The sequence below is a fragment of the Camelus ferus genome, chromosome 3, assembly GCF_009834535.1.
Source record: "Camelus ferus isolate YT-003-E chromosome 3, BCGSAC_Cfer_1.0, whole genome shotgun sequence".
Lineage (NCBI taxonomy): Eukaryota > Metazoa > Chordata > Mammalia > Artiodactyla > Camelidae > Camelus > Camelus ferus.
In genome coordinates, this window is record NC_045698.1 from 53,694,417 (window position 1) to 53,714,185 (window position 19,769).

Below are 19,769 nucleotides of genomic sequence, written 5' to 3' on the forward strand. Positions count from 1 at the left end.
AAAGGTAGATCTCAGTTATAGAGCCATCGTAAGACTTGGCTAAAGTTTGTGCTTCAGAGCACTATAATTACAATAATTTTCTTCCCAATTCTGATTTATGTTTAAAATTTAACTTTTATACTCCAAGCCTTGTTCTGAACATATGTTCTTAAAGTCCATGTTTAAGGTTTTGTTTTGTCTCTGACAGACTGGCCGTAAAATTTTGTCATGCTATTTTAGATTTTTTTAAAGGCTAATTTCTTTCCTTGTAAATTGAAGCATGCTTCTCTTTGCAGACCGACTCTACAAGAAGAAAGAAAAATCATAATAAAAAATGGCAGACACCCTGTGATTGACATATTGCTGGGAGAACAGGACCAGTATGTTCCCAATAGTACAAATTTGTCAGTAAGTACCACATTATGGCAAAAAATAAGTGAAAGATAGTAACATTGATCCCAGACTTTTGAATGTCAAATGATGTTTTAAAAATTTACCTAAATTTTAACTTTGGATTTAAATTGACTGATCCTTGACAATAGTTTTCTATTCACCACCAAACATGGAATTGGTGCTATTTCCAATGAAAGATATCCATAGAGGGAAAGATTTAGCAACTAAAGGATTAGTCCTAATTAGTTATCCTTGGTACACAGGGAAAATATTTTATATTTATAAATGGCCACATATGCTAATGGGGTGGAATTATACCATGGTTTTGCAAATTCCTGTTAGTGTATAGTATATGCTTTGTTTTGTGTTTTACTGTTTTCAGATATTTTGTGAAAGAATCACAGATGCTTCAGTCGATTTCAATGATAAGAATTTTTGTCATATGGACTAGAGTTCTCTTACAGAACATTAATGATTTTAAGTATTTATACATTTAACACATGCTTACTGAGTGCCTATTTAGCCCCAGGTAGTGAAGCAAAGTATTAGGACAGAGTGGTAAGCAAAACAGAGATATTCCATGCCCTTTGAGAGCTTGTGGTCTAGCAGACAAGATTATTACCATATAGCTTGGGAAGTGCTAATGGTGCAGAAAACCAGGTGTCACGGAGCATGTAGCAAGTCAGCCAAACCCAGTATAGGGGGAGCTTTTGGGAAGGTTTCCCAGGTTGAGATATTGACTAAAGAGAGTGAGTCCGTGCAGACCAGGGACATGAGGAGAAGTGTTCCAGGTTGAGGAACCAGCATGGCAGAGCCTGGGAGTGAAGCAGAGCAGGGTGGCTCCAGGGAACTGGAAGATGTTGAGTGAGGTTGGGGCATAGAGTGCAAAAGAAAGAAGTGTTCAGAAATAAGGAAGAGGCCAATTTGTTTAAAGCCATATTAAGGAATTTAGATTTTTTTTTCCTTAAAGGTTGAGAATAGTAGCAAGAGAAATGATTGAAGCTTTAAGAAAAAGTGAACTTGGAAGGAGGTTGTGTGTGTATATGTAGACAGTTACACTGTCAGAGATAAATAGAGCCATACAGTAGTTAAAGTGCTAAGGGTATTTTATTCAGTAATATTACTGCAAGGGAAAAGAGTCCAGCTTGAACTCAGCTTCAGTTTGTACAGGGGTGACTGGGTGTTTTAAAGGGCGAATGAGGGAATAAGGAGGAGGAATGGGTGTGGGGGTGTCTTGAGCAGATTCAGAGAAGAGGAAACAGGAAAATTGAGAAAGAAGATTGTTTAGTGTGAAACCCCTCTGGGTTTACTAACTGGCAAGTGATGCTAAGACCCTCCCACAGGGCCTGAGAAGAATTGTAAGAGTTATCTCCATGAATGTTTGCATTTCAAAGAGAGGCTCTCAAGCTCTTGAGAACACGGTTCTAGGTGGCAGAAGATTTACATCTCAGAGGGGCAGAGGAGGGATTTATAATTGCAAACTTTCTGACATAACTGTTCTAAGAGGTTCAAGGTCTATCTGCTTATCGCCAGGGTTTGGCTAGAACAAATATAAATTCTCTCCTGGCAGTGTTGTGGTTTCTCAGGCAGGCACTTTATGGGGAACTGAGGTCATCCCAAGAATGCAGCCTTGAGCTGTTAGAAACTGTGCTAGCATTTGTGCTGGTCTCTTAGTGAGGAGGATAAGTGAAATCATTTGTGCTGAGAGGGTGCAGGGTTTATAGGCTAAAGTTGAGGCCTCGTCAAGAGGAGGGCTCAGAGGAATCTGACTAGAATCTGGTTAAGGAGAGAGTCTTTGTCAACATAGAGTACCGTAATCTGGCAATGAGATGGAAGAATTAGTATGTAGAGAGTAGTTAAGTGAGAGAGGGTGTTGCAGAGAATGAAATGCCGGACTTCAAGATTTCAGAGGTAGTGTGGTTCTGGGCGGTAACAAGATCCTAGGTATGGCCATGGAAGGCGAGTAGCAGAAGTGGAAAGTCTTTGGAGATGAGGACATCGAGGAGCAGAGTTGAAGAAAAAGTCATCCGTGTGTGTTGAAATCATCTAAAACAAGAGGATTTGTGGTGGAAGGTGTCAGAGTTTCCAAGAGATGGAGACTGGTTGGTGACCTGGAGGTTTGTAGATGCCTGTGGTAATGACAAGCAGAGATGGTAAAGCCCTAAAGAAGCAGATACGGGAGACTCTCTGAACCCTGAGATACAGATGGTAGGATGTGGCAACAAGCTCAGCCTCGAAATGAGAAGACTGCAGAGGAATAAAAGCCAGCTTTCAGTTTAAGTCAGCATATGAAGGAAATGTTAAGCAAAGAGGTTAGAAACATAGAAGTATTGGGGAATTTTTCAGAGTACAGTGAGAAAATTGAAATATAGAGGAGCAGTTGGAAATTAGGTCAGAGAAAGGAAGTCCAGAATAGCAAGGGAGTTGGGAATATCACGGAATATTCCATCTTGGGCTGTAAGCAAGGATGGTAGTGATGTGTGCCCGGTGAATTTGGTTGCCACAAGGGTGGTAAGTGAAAGGAAATGCTTTGAATTACATCTAGTTTAATGATACATTTTTATATCAAAGATTTAACAGTAGCATGTAACCAGATCCCCAGTGTCTGTAAATGTGTTTCTTCTCACTAGGAAGTTTGTAAGTTAATTTATCAAACCAAGTTAATAAGTACTGATGTATTTATTAACTTTTGAAAGTCTACATGAACATAAGAATTTCTTTTTCAGTTTCCATCATACCAGTAGGGTGTAGCTTTTCTTGAGAAACACTGCTGTACCATTTGGTACCTTGATTTACTTATAAATCACTTGAAACATCATTTACTGTTACTGTTCCCATCCTCCCAAGTACCAGCCAACTTGGTCTCAAGTGTGTTATCCTTGACATTGAATTTTTGTTTCTTTTTTCTTTTCTTCTTCATTCTTTTCTCTTTCCCTTTTTCTTTTAAATAATGTATTATACTATTTAGTAAAACAAAATTTGAGAAACTAAAATAGCCTAATTACAGGAATGTTTTAGAGAAACATTGAATTCTTTTATTTAAATTTTTATAAAATAAATGGAGTGATTTATTCTAGCAGGCACCTCAGAATATTCCAGAATATTCATTTCTTTTACATATCCTTTTTCTAACTTGAGTAGGAGTTGATATAGAACTGTTGCTATGGTGAAGTGCATTCTTTTTTGCAGGGTATAAATTTCTATATAGGGATAGTGTTGAAAAAGAACTTACTATGTTAAAACTCAATTTAAAATAATTTATAGGTGTTAATTATAAAATATATTCTGAAAATAATTTCCTGAAAGTCAAATGGTATTATTGCTTTTGATAGTCATGTAATTTTAAGAAATGGTCTTTTGTTCATGTAATTATACTTTTCTGGATTCTGTATTATATAAACTCATCATGGTGCTTCTAAACAAGCCAACTTACTGCCCACTTTTCTTCTCCAAGTTTTAAATACTCATATTTTTTCACATTTCACAGTCTTGTGTTGATTTATGAATTTTTTGTTAGCATTGTTTTATTAATACTTTATTCTTATAAATTTGACATGGTTGCTTTGTGTTAATGTTGTACTTGATGTCAGGCTTACAAAGAAAAAAGAGACTAATACCTCTCTAATCTGGTAGGAGATGTATCCAATTAAATTAACATCAAAATAGAGTATTTATAAAAGCAATGAGGGAACTAACAGATTATTCAATAGAAAAATTGGCACCAGAATTGAACAGTAGAGGATACCCAAATGGTCAATAAACAAACTTTTTTTTTCTTTTTCTTTTTTTACCTGCTGTATTAAGGTTTCTCACCAAAATATAGCAAAGAATCAAATAGAAAAGAACTTGCCTTTGAGGTGTTTGTGGGACATTCGGTAGAGATCTTAATGTGAAGGTGGTGTAAAAGCCAGGAGGGAAGGCTGAGCTGGAGTTAGGGATTTAAGAATGAGCACGATGCATGTGCAGGGAATTTAGATTCTAAGCCTGTCACTCAGGGAGATTGTACAAAACACGGAAAGAAGGCTGAGGAAAAAGCACTCTCAGGCACTGACACTGAAGGAGTCATTTCACTGGAAGCAGTTTTAAGTGACGAGAATTTCTCAAGCATCTGCTGAACGTATCCCTACCTAATTTTTAGCATTTGGTTATTGTTTAATCTGAACATCAAAAAATATATATATAAAAATTTTAAAAAACAAGATTCTATTGGTTATTCCTTTTTATCCTTTAAGACCTCACTCCGCCTCATCTTCCAGGAACGCTTGTTTCACTTCTCGGAGCATAATTGAAAGGAATCCACTTTTAAACCCTCTTTTTTTGTGTCCCTCCCTGACTCGTTACATAATCTGAGTATTTGTAGACTTAGCAGCCACTGGATCTGCCCATCTCTGGTTTATTCTCCTCTCTGCCGCCACAGGGCTTTTCCTAACCTGTCATATCTCTCTCTCATTTGAATTAATGCTGAAAATTCCAGCCATCTAGTTCCCAAGTTACTGTGCCTCTGGGACTTGGCAGATGGTCCTCCCTCTGCCTAGAATGTCATCTTCCCCCGCACCATCCACGCCCACCTCCCACACACCCATGCCCCTCCACACACACACTCCCCATCCAGCTCCTTTTTGTTCTTTCAGTCTGGTCTTGGTGTCATGTCTTGCACTGAGCCTTCCCTTCTAAAGCTGGGATGGGTGCCCCTGTCACTTACCCACTATACTCTGTGTTTCTCCCCCAGTTTAGTATTCATCCCACTAAATTGAAATTGCCCTATTCTGATTTGTGGTTCCCACTGGACTATAAGCATGAAGAGAACCAGAAATATGCATCTCTGGTTTAGTTGTAACCTTCCTGTCAATCACAGTTCTCTGGCACATGGCAGGCATCCTATTAGATTTGTTAAATAAATAAGGATTAGCTTGAAGTTTTGAGCAGTCTCCAAGTCTCACTCCAAAGTTTTGCTTTTTTTTCCTTCACAAAATGTTATTTTCCAGGATATCATATGAAGCTTTCCCAATTTACACAGTAATGATCATGTAGAACTAGAAGGGAAATTAGAGATTGTTTACTGTAACCACCTCTTCATACTTGCGAGTAAACCAAGGCCCAGAAAGGGGAATTGACTTGCCAGGAGTTACCCAAGTTAGATAGTATTCCCAAAACTGTTTCCCAAAACATGGAAGTATTCGAAGGTCAGTCAGTGCTTTCCAGCCTTTTTTACTTCACAGCATACCAAGAAAACGATGCTAGTGCTGGTACACTGGAACAAGGAGAAGGAAAAGGTTCCTCAGAGCAAAAGGGAGGTTGGCCCAAGGGCTCTGACTGCCCTTGCCCCCCTGCCACCTGAGGGTCAGCATCTTGGCACATCTGTAACCTGAGAGGCAGATCAGGACTTACTGTCTCAAGACATATTGCTTGGGAAACCACCATAATCCTCTGCCATCTCAGGATTGTTTGCTTTTTAAATCAAATCACTTTGTAATGGGTGGATTTTTGATAGCAGTGGAAGTTGGGGTTTTTAGTTTGCTTGTTTTTTGGTTTTGTTTTTAATATAAATAGCATAAATTTACCTCATTGGGAGGGACAAAGGGAACAGTGTGATTGGCGGTTTCTATATTGGTAAGAGGGAGGAAAATGAGTCCAATACGCAAAGCAAGAAGGTGCCCAGGAAGTGCTGGAACCCTGTGGATCTCTGTAACCCGAGGAAAATCCACAGCCCAGGTGGTCTAGAGGGGGACGAGATGGACACTGGAATCCTGGTCCACACACAGCCCCTTACCTTGAGATCCAGAAGGCACCTTAGGCCCTGCCACTTGGTGGGCATGTAGTTGGTACTCCCATATGTGTTGTATCATATCACATGAATGATCCTTGAAACTGGTAAAGATGAGAGTATGAGAGGGGAGCGAAGACCACAGACTTTCTATTTCCTCTCTTCTCCCAGGACAGATACTCCCAGAAGAGCTTGTTTTGTCTATATAAAAGTTAAAAGTAAGACTAATTACAATAATAATCATAACCTTTTGACTCTGTACCTAATGACAAAGCAGAGCAACAGTAATGCATACCATGAAATACGTTTGATTTTTAAGCTTGATTACATGGCTAGATTATTCTCATGATTCTGCTGTAAATGTGTTTTATTTTTAATTGAAGTATAGTTGATTTACAGTATTAGATTAATTTCAGGTGTACAGAATATTGATCCAAATTTTTTTTAGATTATACTCCACTTAAAGTTATTACAAAATAATAGCTATATCCCCTGTGCTGTACAATATAGCCTTGTAGGTTGTTTATTTTATACATAGTGGTTTGTACCTCTTAATCCCCTACCACTAGCTTGCTCTCCCCACTTCCCTCTGCCCACTGGTAACCTCTAGTTTGTTCTCTATTTCTGTGAGTCTGCTTCTATTTTGTTATATTCCTTTGTTTGTTTTTTTAGATTCCATACATAAGTGATAATATGGAGTATTTGTCTTTCTCTGTCTGACTTACTTCACTGAGCATAATACCCTTTAGGTCCATGTATATTATGACACAGTTTCATTCTTTTTTTATTACTGAGTAATACTGCATTGTATGTGTATGTGTGTATATATATATATATATACACACACACACACACACATATATATATACATATTCACACGCATATCTTCTTTATTCATCTGTTGATAGACACTTAGGTTGCTTCCATATTTAGCCGCAGTAAATAATGCTGCTATGAACATTGGAATGCATGTATCTTTTTGAATTAGTATTTTTCTTTTCTTCAGATATACACCCAGCAGTGGAATTGCTGGATCATATGGTAGTTCTATTTTTAGTTTTTTGAGAAACCTCCATAGTGTTCTTCATAGTGGCTGCACCCCGTTTACATTCCCACCAACAGTGTAAACAGGTTGTCTTTTTTAAACATCCTCACCAATATTTGTTATCTGTAGACTTTTTGATGGTAGCCACTCTGACAAACGTGAGGTGATACGTCATTGTGATTTTGATTTGCCTTTCTCTGATGATTAGCAATGTTGAGCATCTCTTTGTGCGCCTGTTGATTCTGAGTTGTATGAGCTATGTATTTTGGACATTAACCCCTATTGGTCGTATCATTGGCAAATATTTTCTCCTATTCAGTAGGTTGACTTTTGTTTTGTTGATGGTTTCCTATGCTGTGCAAAAAGTTTTAGGTTTAATTAGGTCCCATTTGTTTACTTTTGTTTTTGTTTCTTTTGCCTTAAGAAACTAATCCAAAAAAAATACTGCTACAATTTATGGAGTTTTATGGTTTCAAGTCTTACATTTAGGTCTTTAATCCATTTTGAGTTTATTTTTTTAATTGATATAGTTGATATACAATGTTGTGTTGAGTTTATTTTTATATATGTTGTGAGAAAATGTTACGATTTCATTCTTTTACATGTAATTGTCCAGTTTTCCCAGCACCGCTTAATGAAGAGACTATCTTTTCTCCATTGTATATTCTTGCCTAGTTTGTTGTAGATTAATTGACCATAAATGTGTGGGTTTATTTCTGGGCTCTTTGTTCGATTGATCTAGGTGTCTGTTTTTGTGCCAGTACCATGTTGTGTTGATTACTGTAGCTTTGTAGTATTGCCTGAAGTCTGGGAGGGTGATACCTCCAGCTTTGTTCTTTTTTGTCAAGATTGCTTTGGCATCGTGGGAGTTTTGTGGTTTTATATACATTTTAGCATTATTTGTTCTAGTTCTAGGAAAATGTCATGGGCATTTTGATAGGATTTGGGGGGTGGTAATTAGGTTTATTTGGTTTGTGTTTTTGGTTTTTTTTAATTGTTTTTAAGGGAGTTACTGGGGAATGAACCCAGGACTTTTTGCTTGCTAAGCACATACTCTGCCACTGAGCTGTACCCTTCCCTCCTTGATCGGAATTTGAACCTGTAGATAACTCTGGGTAGTATGGACATTTTAACAATATGTTTCTTCCAGTCCATGAGCACAGGATATCTTTGCATTCTTTGTATCATCTTTAATTCCCTTCATCAGTGTTTTATAGTTTTCAGAGTACAATTCTTTTCACATCCTTGGTTAAGTTTATTCCTAAGTGTTTTTTTCTTTTTGATGTGATTCTAAATGGGGTTGTTTTCTTGCTTTCTCTTTCTGATAGTTCATTATTAACAGAGTTTGTATGTTAGTCTTGTATCCTGCAACTTTACTGAATTCATTCATTAGTCTTAATAGTTTTTTGGTGGAGACTTTGGGATTTTCTATATATAATAATATGCCATCTGCAGATAGTGAGTTTTACTTCTTTTCTTCCAGTTTGAATGCCTTTTTTTTTTTTTTTCTTCTATGATTGCTGTGGCTAGGACTTTCAATTCTATGTTAAATAAAAGTGGGGCATCCTTTTCTTGTTCCTGATTTTAGAGGGAAAGCTTTTTGCTTTTCACTACTGAGTATAATGTTAGCTGCGAGTTTATCATATATGACCTTTATTATGTTGAGATATGTTCCCACTATACCTACTTTGAGAGTTAAAATTTACACTGTGTTCATCTATTCCTTCTCTAATTCAGTTAGCATGCTTATTACTAATGATTTAAACTCTTTATCTGGTAAATTATTTATTTCTGTTTCATTAGTCATTTTTTCAGGGTCTTTCTCTTGTTTTTTTGATTAAAACAAATTCCTATGTTTCTTATTTTGTTTAACTGTCTTTGTCTCTGTGAAATTAGGTGAAACAGTTACCTGTTGCCGTCAAAGAGGTATCCTTTTGTGGGAGTGACCTTATATAGTCTATGTGTACCAAGTGGCTTTGGTGGGAGACCTAGATCTGACATGACCATGAGTCACATCTTTTCCAGGTTGTGCTGGCAGCCATCACCTTGGTAGGTGATGGGACTGGAGATGGAGGGGCCAGAGCCAGAGCCAGGTGGTGTGGGCAGGTCCCAAGGTGCTGGCGCAGAAGCCCTGAGAGTTGGGTCCAACTGGCTCCGTTCTCTCATAGTGTGTGCTCTCCCTACTCTCAGCAGAGGGAAGCAGGGCTGGAGCCAGAGAGTCTGGATTAGGGCTGCGTTGGCTTCAGCCACAATCGACCGCTTCTGATGTACTTGTTCTGTATGTGTGGGCAGTGGCTGCCCTTGCCCAGTTCAGATGCCATTCCTGGTCTGAGCAGCCTTTGACTCTCATAACTGAGCACTCCCCTTGGCCTCTGCAGCCCTCCGCCTGTGTGGAGCTGTGCTGTGGAGCAGATGGGGCCATTGTGGGCCCTTGGCCTAAATCTGGGTGTGGACTGTGGTAGTCCTGGCTAGTCAAAGCCCAGGATGACTTCTGATAATGCTGTTTCTATAAGCCCTAATAATGGCTGCCCCCACCCCATTCAGACGCCATTCTGGGTACAGGCTGGCACATACCCTCACAACTGAGTATTCCCCTCACCTGCAGCGGCCTGCGCCTTAGTGTGGAGCTGCTTTGCAAAGCGAGTGGGGCATGAGCTGGCACTTGGTTCAGACTATGGCATGTGCTGGTCACCAGAAACCAACGAGAGTCGAGTGAAGTTTCAGTTGGCTTTCTCCACCTTGTTTCAGGAGTAAGCAGGTGTGTGTGCACTCTTCACAAGCAGAGTCTAGGTTTCTGTCAGCCTTCCTGTTAGTGGCGCTGGCTTTCTAACCAGCTAAGGGCACCCAGTGTTGGACCCCAGGACTGGGGCGCCCAGTGTGTGGCTTGAACCACTCACTCCCCAGGGAGGATCTCTCTCCTCTTGTGTCCCCTCCCAGGGGCACAGGTCCTGACCTGATTGCTTCTCTTCCCTTCCTACCCTGTTCTTTGCAGATCTTTCTAACAGCTTTGCCTGTACAAGAGTCTTTCTGCCTGTCTCTAGTTCATTTTCAGTGAGAATCAGTAAATGTGTTTTTGTATAGCATATTAATCAGATCATATTGTTAAAGATTAGAGGAAATATTAATGACATTTGAATATTATTTTCTGTCACTAGTCTCTTCCAGTTCTCCTTTCTGCTTCTGAAACGCTGAGATAAAGAAGGACATTTTGTATGATAACTGGTAACTTTTTAAAGTGTTCTGACCTGTGCAGAAAATTTCTCTTCTCTTTTCCTATTCCTTACCCATCTCTACTGATCAAACTACTCATTCTTCAGGACCCAAAAGATGCTGCTGCCTCCTTAGCACCTTCCCCATCACTCTGGCCAGAAAAAATATCTTTCTATTCTAGCACTTTCTTTGTTCCTTTTGAAAAATTCTTGTCACGTACTACTTTTTGTTACACGAGTGTAGTGGGAAAGTGCCTAATAGTAATGAGAGATGTAAATTCAAATCCTGCTCTACTGTTAGTTTACTGTCATTTTAGATAGGCCACCGTACTCTGGGCCTTGATTTCATCATCTGTAAAATGAAGGGGTTGGGCTGTGTAACAGCTAGCTCTCGGAATGTAAATTGGGAAGCATCCAGATGTCAGAAGGGTTTGGACCTTTATCTTGGTGTCTCAACGTACAGCCTGTACTTCTCTCCACCTCATTCTCCTATTTTTTTAAAATATATATTTTTTGAGTTCACTTTGGATTAAAAGTGCAAGGATTTGGCTGAGAACTTGTCTGGATGAAGCTTTCACTAAGGAGTCTCTTACTATAACCTGCCATTGATTGACATTTTCAAGGAAAACACTTGGAAACTGTCAGACATTTTCAGCAGTCTGCAGCTATTATAAAAATAGTTCTACCATGATTCTTTTTAAAGGATAGATGTCAATATCTGTACCTGTCAAGGAAGAAGGCAGTTTTTGCAGAAAATTAGCTGATACTCAGGTCTTGGAAATTAACATTAAATGATTTTAATTGTTTCACTTATTTCCTGCTGTGCCTCTCCTGACCTCAGGGATATTCTGACTGATCATCATTGTCATTTACCCAGTGAGGGACCCAAGGATGCTGGCCCTGAGCTATTCTCCTATTTAGCAGTGACTATGATTTCTTATCATTGAGCAGGGATCCTTTTTGAGACATCTGTCAGAGGATGGTTTTCTTTTACCATGCCCAGTTCTGCTGCTTAGTAGCTCTGCCTTAGTGGGCAAGAGAGCTTCTCCAAGCCTCTCTTTCCTCACCTGTGACATGGGAATACAGTTGTACTAGCATTACCCCCTGAGACTGTTGGGAGAACTAAATGAGATGATGCACGTCAAGTCTTAGGCACAGTGCCTGGCACTTGTTATCTGTAATTTTCTTGTGATACCTTAAAATTTACCTTTTATTCTTTTTTTCTCCACTTCTCTTTTTCTCCCACAGAATATGGCATTAAATGTGGACCTTGATTAGCTATTTAAAACTTACTGATTTAGAGTCAGTGTTTTGACTCTTGCTACACAATACTAAAATCTTACTGACTGATGCTATCCAGACAGACATCACTGTACTAAGGTAAAAACTTTAAAGAATGAACTTATAGCCTCTCCAGAGGCTCATCAAGATAGTAGGTGCCATTCAGAAACAGTCCTCTTGGTGCAGTACTTCAGCTTTTGTTCACTGTCATTCATCTGTCTACCCAGCCATCCATCTGTGTGTGGTTTCTTGAGAACTTGCTCTGTACATGGCATCTAGCTAGATGCCTAGCACAGCTGGGCACTGTCTAGGCTAGTTCAGTTGGATGCATTCTCAGTAACTTCAGTAAACTCTAGAGTGAGTAAAGAGGAGGTTTTTGCCAACTTTTGGCTTCTGGCTCTTCTGTTAGAATGCTTACACATCCGAACTGGTCTTCCACATAGATTCAATGTATTTTTCATATCTGGGACCCTTTGATATATGGTGCCTCAAATACACGTGATCCTTGCTAAAAGATAGATGAGCACACTAAATATGTGAAATTCCTTAATCACATTTGTACTTATTATGTCATCTTGGCTATATCATTTTGGGAACTAGAGAAGAAAGGGTGTCTCAAATTCCTGACTAATTTTATAGAGAATGCAAATGACTTCTTGAAATGAAAGGTTGATGAACATCCCCACTGTGATATCTCTGCATATTAAAATTAATCTTTTTGAGCAGTATTTACTGAGTGTCTTCTTTATGCCAGGCCTTGTGCTAGGCAGTGAGGATGAGCAAGATGCCATAGAGCCTGCCCTTATGGGAACTTGCATTCTAATAGTGAGGTTTGTAATAATCAAGTTAGCAAGAAAATTAAGGAAATTTTGGAGAGGGATAAAAAGTATGAAAAAAACAAAATGGACTGACGTGATAGAGAATGACAGGACAAAGGGGCTTAAGTAGATTGGGTGGTCAGGAAAGGTGTCTCCTGAGAGTCCACATTTGAGCTTAGACTGGAATAAGAAAGGATCCAGTCTCGGGGAAGAGCATCGCGGGTGGAGGGAACAGCTGTGAGAAGGCCTTGAGGCTGGAGTGAGCTTGACATCTTCTGGCAGGTGGAAGAAGAGCAGGATCCAGTCCAGCTGGCTCTGAGTGAACATGGGGGAGGTGGGAGGAGATTACCAGAGAGGCAGGCATGGCCTTCAGACTATGGTCAGGAGTTGGGGCTTTATTATGAGTGCCCTGGGCAGTTTTATGTGGGCTTTTGGCAGGAGACAGGTTGTGTTTTAGTTTTTGAGACAATCACTCTGGCTGCCTTGTGGAGAATAGACTGTGGGCAGCTAAGCAGGAAGACCATTCAGGGTCCACTGCAGTGGCCCACCAGGGTGGAGCAGTGGAGGTGGAGACTGGATATGTATGCACCTCAGAATACCTCCTGATTCTTCAGTGTGTATCTTTTTTCTTGTTCGTATTTACTGGAAATATATCTCCCATTAGAAGTCTAAACATTAGGGCTTTTAGGAAAGCACCGTTTTGGTCACCTATAGATACTTGAGTTTAGTGACCGAAAGCATTTCATGCTTTAAAGGCTCAAAGTTAGTTCTTGTCTGAAATCTTCAAATCTTGAGTAGGCTTGGAAAATCCACTTCCACAGTGTGACCACTGAACCACTTACCCAGGTACCTCTTACAGGTCAATTCCACAGCCTCCCCTTGTCCAAGAAAATCTGGAGCAAACCTCTAGGCTAATTTAGTTCCTGCCCTTTATTCCACCTGGGCTACAGATACATGTTATAGGCCTGAATTTGTATAGATTTTATTTCAGAGAATCATAAAATTTGAGGGTGAGAGATTGTTTAATTCAACTCCCTCATTTTAGGAGCAAGAAAAATGAGACCTTAGAGAACTAGAAAGTCCAAATTACTTTTCCTGATTTAGGGGCCAATTCTTTGTTCATATTTATTCTCTTCTTTTTCTACAAGGTCATTTCTTTGTTTGCCAGGGTTCTCATAGAAATTAATATCACAGTGAAAATTACTCCAGACTCTTTTTGTGTAATCCAACATAGTGGGTATTTAGGAAATGGCTCACTCATTGCTGCAGAACCCATTCACAAATAAATTATGGATTGAAGTTTGTGATATAAAGAAAGGGAGAAAGAAGAGAAAAATTGCTCTTTAATCCCAAAGACAACCACTGTGAACATTTTGGCATATGTCCTTTGTCTTCTCTTTGTATTTTTTTATAAATGCATTTTTTCTTGTAAATATTTTTATCCTAATTTTTTTCATGTGCTACCAACCCAAATTAGAGCCTTTAGCAATTAGATATATAATACCTGTAATTTTAAGATGGACAAGTGGAAATTGATAGATTCTAAATGTAAATAATATACAAAACACACATAGGCAGGTTAATGATTATTTAAGGGAGAAAGCCAGAGTAGTTCTCTCGTTTAGGTTGCTTCTTGTTATTTCCTTTCTTCTACCCAGAAACAACCATGTGTGCTTGCTAAGACTTCACTGTTCTGTGATAGCACAGTTCAAGTTGAAGACAAAGAGGTCCTCTTTCCCTTTGTGATACTTAATGGGTGACATACCACAGTGCAATCTTTTGCCTAATACATTCCCATTTAAGAAATAAGTTGTAGATATTACATAGAAATCCGTCTGGTACAATAAATGAAATTGCCTTTTAATTTTCTAGGGGAACTCGGAGAGAGTAATGATAATTACTGGACCCAACATGGGTGGAAAGAGCTTATACATAAAACAAGTTGCATTGATTATTATCATGGCTCAGATTGGCTCCTATGTTCCTGCAGAGGAAGCAACAATTGGAATTGTGGATGGCATTTTCACGAGGTAAAAACATTAGTTCTGTTTGAATATATTTCTAACAATAAATCAAGCCCACATTGTTGTATGAGTTTTCTTATGTTCATATTTAGATGAACAGATTTGTTATTAAAATATTTAGAGTTTAGGAGCTTAAAGGAATCATTTCATCATGAATATTAATACCAGAGGAGATGTAGGAGATGATTTTGTCCAATGTTTTCAAGTTTCTTTTAGTTACTAAGTTCTTTCTCTAAAGAAAATCATATGTAGAAGATTAAAATTAAACAGATAAGAGCAGATCTGCTCCACCTTAATCAGTGGTAGAAGACTTGGAGACGTGGCTGGTAGGCTTTGTAGAGCATTCTAAAACCTAGCCTACCCTCCTTGTTTTATAGGTGGAGAACTGAGAATAGACTGAAAAAAGCACTGACCCAAGATAATTTAAATCATATTCTTTTTTGCTGTAAGGGCATAACATGCAACTGGCTAAGTCTTACCCTCGACATATAAACCTAAATTGCATACCATATTAGGAATATGGATGAAGTATCCCAGTCTCACCAACTAGAACTCATATGAATTCACAATGATACTTAACACAAAAAATCATTAGTCACTTTGGAGAATGAAAACTGCAAAGTAAAGGGGAAGAATCAAGCAGCTGTCATGCCTTTCCAAGTGAATGACGAGAATTTTTTTTATACAAGTGAGCCAGCTAGGAAGGAATGATAGAATGATTATCACCCCTTCCCTCTCTCCCGCTCTCCCTCCCTCTCTCTCTCTCTCTCTCTCGCAACCCGTAATATAATAATAGGTCTAGACAATAATTAGAAATGGCTGTTAACGTTACCAAAAGAGAGACAACCAGACGTTAGCCAAAAGTTTGTAACACAGCCTATGAAGTCTGTGCAAACAAATCAAGCCTAAATCTATTCAGACCTCTAGATCTATCTGAAAGACAAGAGATACTGATCTTTTTATACTGCAAGATTGATCACAACTTTAAAACATTAGTTAATTAGCAAAGAATCATTCGAGTCAGTTAAGAAATAAACAGATTGTAAAGATTTAAACACTGAAATATGGGACATTCTCATATGCTTTACCATTTAAGTATCTGTTGTTTTATGGGCCTTAAGGTCATGTTTATGGAAGCAGTCTGCCATGGGCCCTGAGTGTCCCTGCAGGTTCCTACTGAGTATGCCAGCAAAGCCCCTGATTGCTCCCACCTGGGCATTTGTCCGGGTTGGGCTTGTAGCAAGCCATCTTGAGGAAAGAGGTAACATCTCCCCCCAAAGAGGAAGCTTGCTTCCGTTTGTTATACAAGTAGTGAATCCCTCGAGTTCAGTGTTCCTGTCTTGTAATACAATCATGCATGTGCAGCAGCCCTGGTGAGCCCTTTGCATTGCCCTTTCTGGACTTGACAGCTGATGCAACCCAACATGGGTGGTAAAGTCCTTTGTCTCTGACTCAGGGTTTTTGTGTCTTCTGCCAGTATCCACGAAACCATATTGGGTTAACTTTGATGTGAATAGGGTAAAATCCCAGACTTTGCACAGTTCTGGATGGGTCAGTAGTATTTTCTTATTTCTTGCTAATATTAAGTGCCCCTAAAATGTGAATGGATGGGTTATGTGTGGGAAAGGATGGAAACTTAAGAGCCAGAAAACTCAGGTTTCAATACAAGTTCACCAATTTCCTGACCATGCACTAGTTACTTCATACTTATAGGGCCTAGAAAAAGTATATCATGGTATTAAATATATATATATATATTATAGTTTTTTAGTTTTATAATTATTATAATATATCATATATTATATAATATATATGTATTTTATATATAATATATATTATATTGTAAGTATGATAGTTGGATACAAATCTCAGTCTTGCCACTTAACACCTATGTGACCTTTTCCAAATTACTTGACTTCTCGGTGTCTCATTTTTTTCACCTGTAAAAGGGAGATAATACTGCGTAAAGCATAGATTATTGTGAGAATTAAATAAAGTTAAGTACATAAAGTGCCTACCATATAATAGGTACTCACTCAGTAAATTTGAGTTTCATTCTTCTTCTAGAGTCTGTCATTAGTATTTTGGATTTAAGTCTATCTTCATATATATGTTAGTATAGTATTCATTTTCTGAATTTAGCCTCAGGTTTCACATCTATAAAACAAGAAGTTTGATAATACCAACTTTGTTTTGAAAAGAATTTCTAAGGGATGTGAAATCACTATGAATTGCTGGTCTTTGTTTTTATCCTTGAAAAAAGTTAACCAAATATAAACCCCCTGGTGCCTAGTCTCTTGAAACACTCAGGATGTAAAAAGTTAAGAATCCGGGACCCAAAGGCACCACCCACACAGACTGGAGCGATGGTGGCGCTGTTCCTCCTGTTCCTCAGGAAGGGGCTGACGTGGTAGGTGCTCATGGGAATCATGGGCTTATCCCTCCATGCTGATGGCATGGTGGCGTGCCTTGATGTCATGAACCAAGGTCAGCCTTAAGGAGCTAGACCGATTACTAATCACTGTGTAAAAGAACGACTGAGCTTTAAACTTTGCCAGCCCCAAATTCATTGTTTCAGTATGGTAATATTCATTCTGAGTTAACTCCTTCAAACACTAGTTTATTCAGCTACTCGGGGATACATTTTAGTTACTTGGTCTGGTGGGCCTATCTAGAGGTAGTATTACATGAAGGAATATTCTTGTTACAATACAAAAAAAGAGCTAGTTACAAAGCCTGGCACTCAGTATGATTCCACTTTTATATGAGAAATTATGTATGTAAATATATGCAGAGAAAACGATCTAGATAGAAGGCTGTGTTCCAAAATACCATGAGGGATATGGGATTATGGTGACTTTTCTTTTGCTTATGAATGTTTTTTAAATTCTGAAATAAATGTGTGACAAAAGCACATCCCCTCCCCCAAGTAAATTAAGGGTAGTATCAATCAAAAAGATGTTTCATAGGAGTCTAGTGAAATACATATGTGGTCACTGTCTGGGAATACTTTTTTTCCCTGGGGCAAACTCTGTAGCATGGAATTTGGGATTCTAAGCTTTAAACCCTCCCAGATAATGCAACATATCAGAACTTAATTTTTCCAAAGTTTTAACCCAGCCTCTAAGTAACACTAGCTCTTCCTCCTTTAAGAATTGATGGCATTCTGTCAGATCAGTATACAAGACCTGATGTCTTTAATTTTCATAACCGACACATCGCCATTTGCATCTAACATTTGAGACAATGATTTTTTAACCCTTAATGTACATTGGATTTTTTTAATGGAGCTTTTAAGTTACATTGATACCTGGACCCTACCCTCAGAGGTTTAAAGTTGTGCTGGGGTGGGGTCTGGAAGTGGAATTTTACATATGCCCAGATGGTTTTGAAGTATAGCCAAGATTGAAAAGCATTTCCCCCAAGCCCTTACTGGAGAGTTCAGCTGTTTAATTATAAAAGCAATAGAAGCTTATTATGAAAACTATTTACAGTGTAATAGGGCAGAAGGTGAAATCTTTACCTTCTCCCCAGGTCAGCATCTATTTATGATTCTTCACATAAATTTCCACAAATTTACATATATACATAAATCTCTTTTTTAGATGTTACTATACTAAGCATTATTATTATGTAGCTTACTATTTCCTAATGTGTGGAGGAAACTGAACTTCCCTATCATTTCATACAGATGAGTCTCACACTTTTTAATGGCTGCAGTGTGTCTGCTATGTAGAGATTCCCTGAACTCTAACCGCAGAGAGCTCCATCTGAGATGCACTGCTCTAGTGTAAGGACCCTGTTCCCTGTCCATTCCCCCCTCATCGCCTTCTCGTCCTGTTACCATTGGAAAGAAGTCACTGGGGACCACATTCAGTTATATCTCTAGGATTTTCACTAGGATATGGTTTAATATTATGCCTTCATATTTTTCAGTTATTCAGTATGAAATACTTCAGACATGTATGTAACAGTCCGTCATGTAGCTTGCACCCTACTGAAGAAGTAAAGCATTGCCAATACAGCTGAATCCATAATCCTTCCTGATTCTGTCCCCTCCCACCCCACCCAGAGTAACTGCCCTTCTTGACTCTGGTTTTTCTCCCATGAATTTCTCTATATTTTTACTACATAGGTATGTTTTGAAACAATATGTTGAATTATTTGGCAGGCTTTTAAACTTTATATGTTTGATATGCTTTTTAAAAAAATGTTTGGAAGAGGGAGGTAGTTAGGTTTTGATTTATTTATGTATCTTTTAATGGAGGTACTGGGCCTAGTTTTTAAATGGAGGTCCTGGGGATTGAACCCAGGAACTTGTGCATGCTAGGCACACGCTGTACCACTGAACTATACCCTCCCCCTGTTTAGTATGCTTTTAAACTATTCTTTTGCAAGTAGCTTTTTCCCCTCAGTGTTACATTATTGAAATTTATCCATATGGATGCATATAATTCTAGTTCACTCATTTTTCTCTAATTATGATATTCCATTATATGTATATTCCATGGTTTATCCATTTTTCTTGATTAATATCTAACATGATTCAAATCTGCTGCAAATATCAACAGTACTGATACTTGTCTTATACACATCTAGAACACATGAGTGAGTTTTCTGAATCTGGGCTTTATCTAGGAGTGGGACTGTTGAGTGTTAGGAGTGTGCATCTTGTACTTCAAGGAGGCTGGACCAGTTTAGGATCCCACCAGCAGTGCATAAAACTTTGTCCCTATGCTTTAAAATTAATTAGAATAAGAAATGCCCTCTTGATGTTTCTGTATATGCTCTAAAACTGCTCATAAGAGCATTTTGATTTCTGTCACTTAATGTCTTTTACATGAAGTACCATCTGATAAATCACTTTTTATTAATGCTGAGGAATTTTTCCCTCTCTATGTGCATGCTGTGCTTGTTTACAGAGAGATGTGAAGCAGCTTAGTGGCCTTGCCTGACAAACTGCCGGGCCTCCTGTTATCACCAACGGCTGCTTCCTCTTTAATTCCTTTTTGTCTTGACTGCCAAGAAGCCAAGAGCTTAAATTCAAGGCTCAGCTGTAGAAACAAATTTGGTTTAGTTTTCCCCTTCTCTTCTTACATGGGAGTATCTCTCCCATGAATAATTTCTCCAGCATGATTCTTAGAAGAACTGCTTCAGAATCAGACTGTTAAAAATGCTACTTTCTAAAGCCTGTCACAGCCTGATTATATTGAAATCTTAAGATGAGACCCCAAAATTAGCACTGTAAAAGCTCAC

The 19,769-nt window shown here is 38.6% G+C and overlaps 1 protein-coding gene across 6 annotated transcripts in view; it reads left to right on the plus strand.

The window, feature by feature from the left end:
• MSH3 (mutS homolog 3) overlaps positions 1–19,769 on the plus strand; it is a 137,730-nt gene that overhangs the window by 98,139 nt on the left and 19,822 nt on the right. For all 6 annotated transcript variants that reach the window (XM_032475184.1, XM_032475159.1, XM_032475174.1 and 3 more), the window contains 2 exons: positions 276–387; positions 14,362–14,519. In XM_032475184.1, coding sequence (XP_032331075.1) covers positions 276–387; positions 14,362–14,519 — 270 coding nt within the window. The remainder of the gene's footprint in view (positions 1–275; positions 388–14,361; positions 14,520–19,769) is intronic.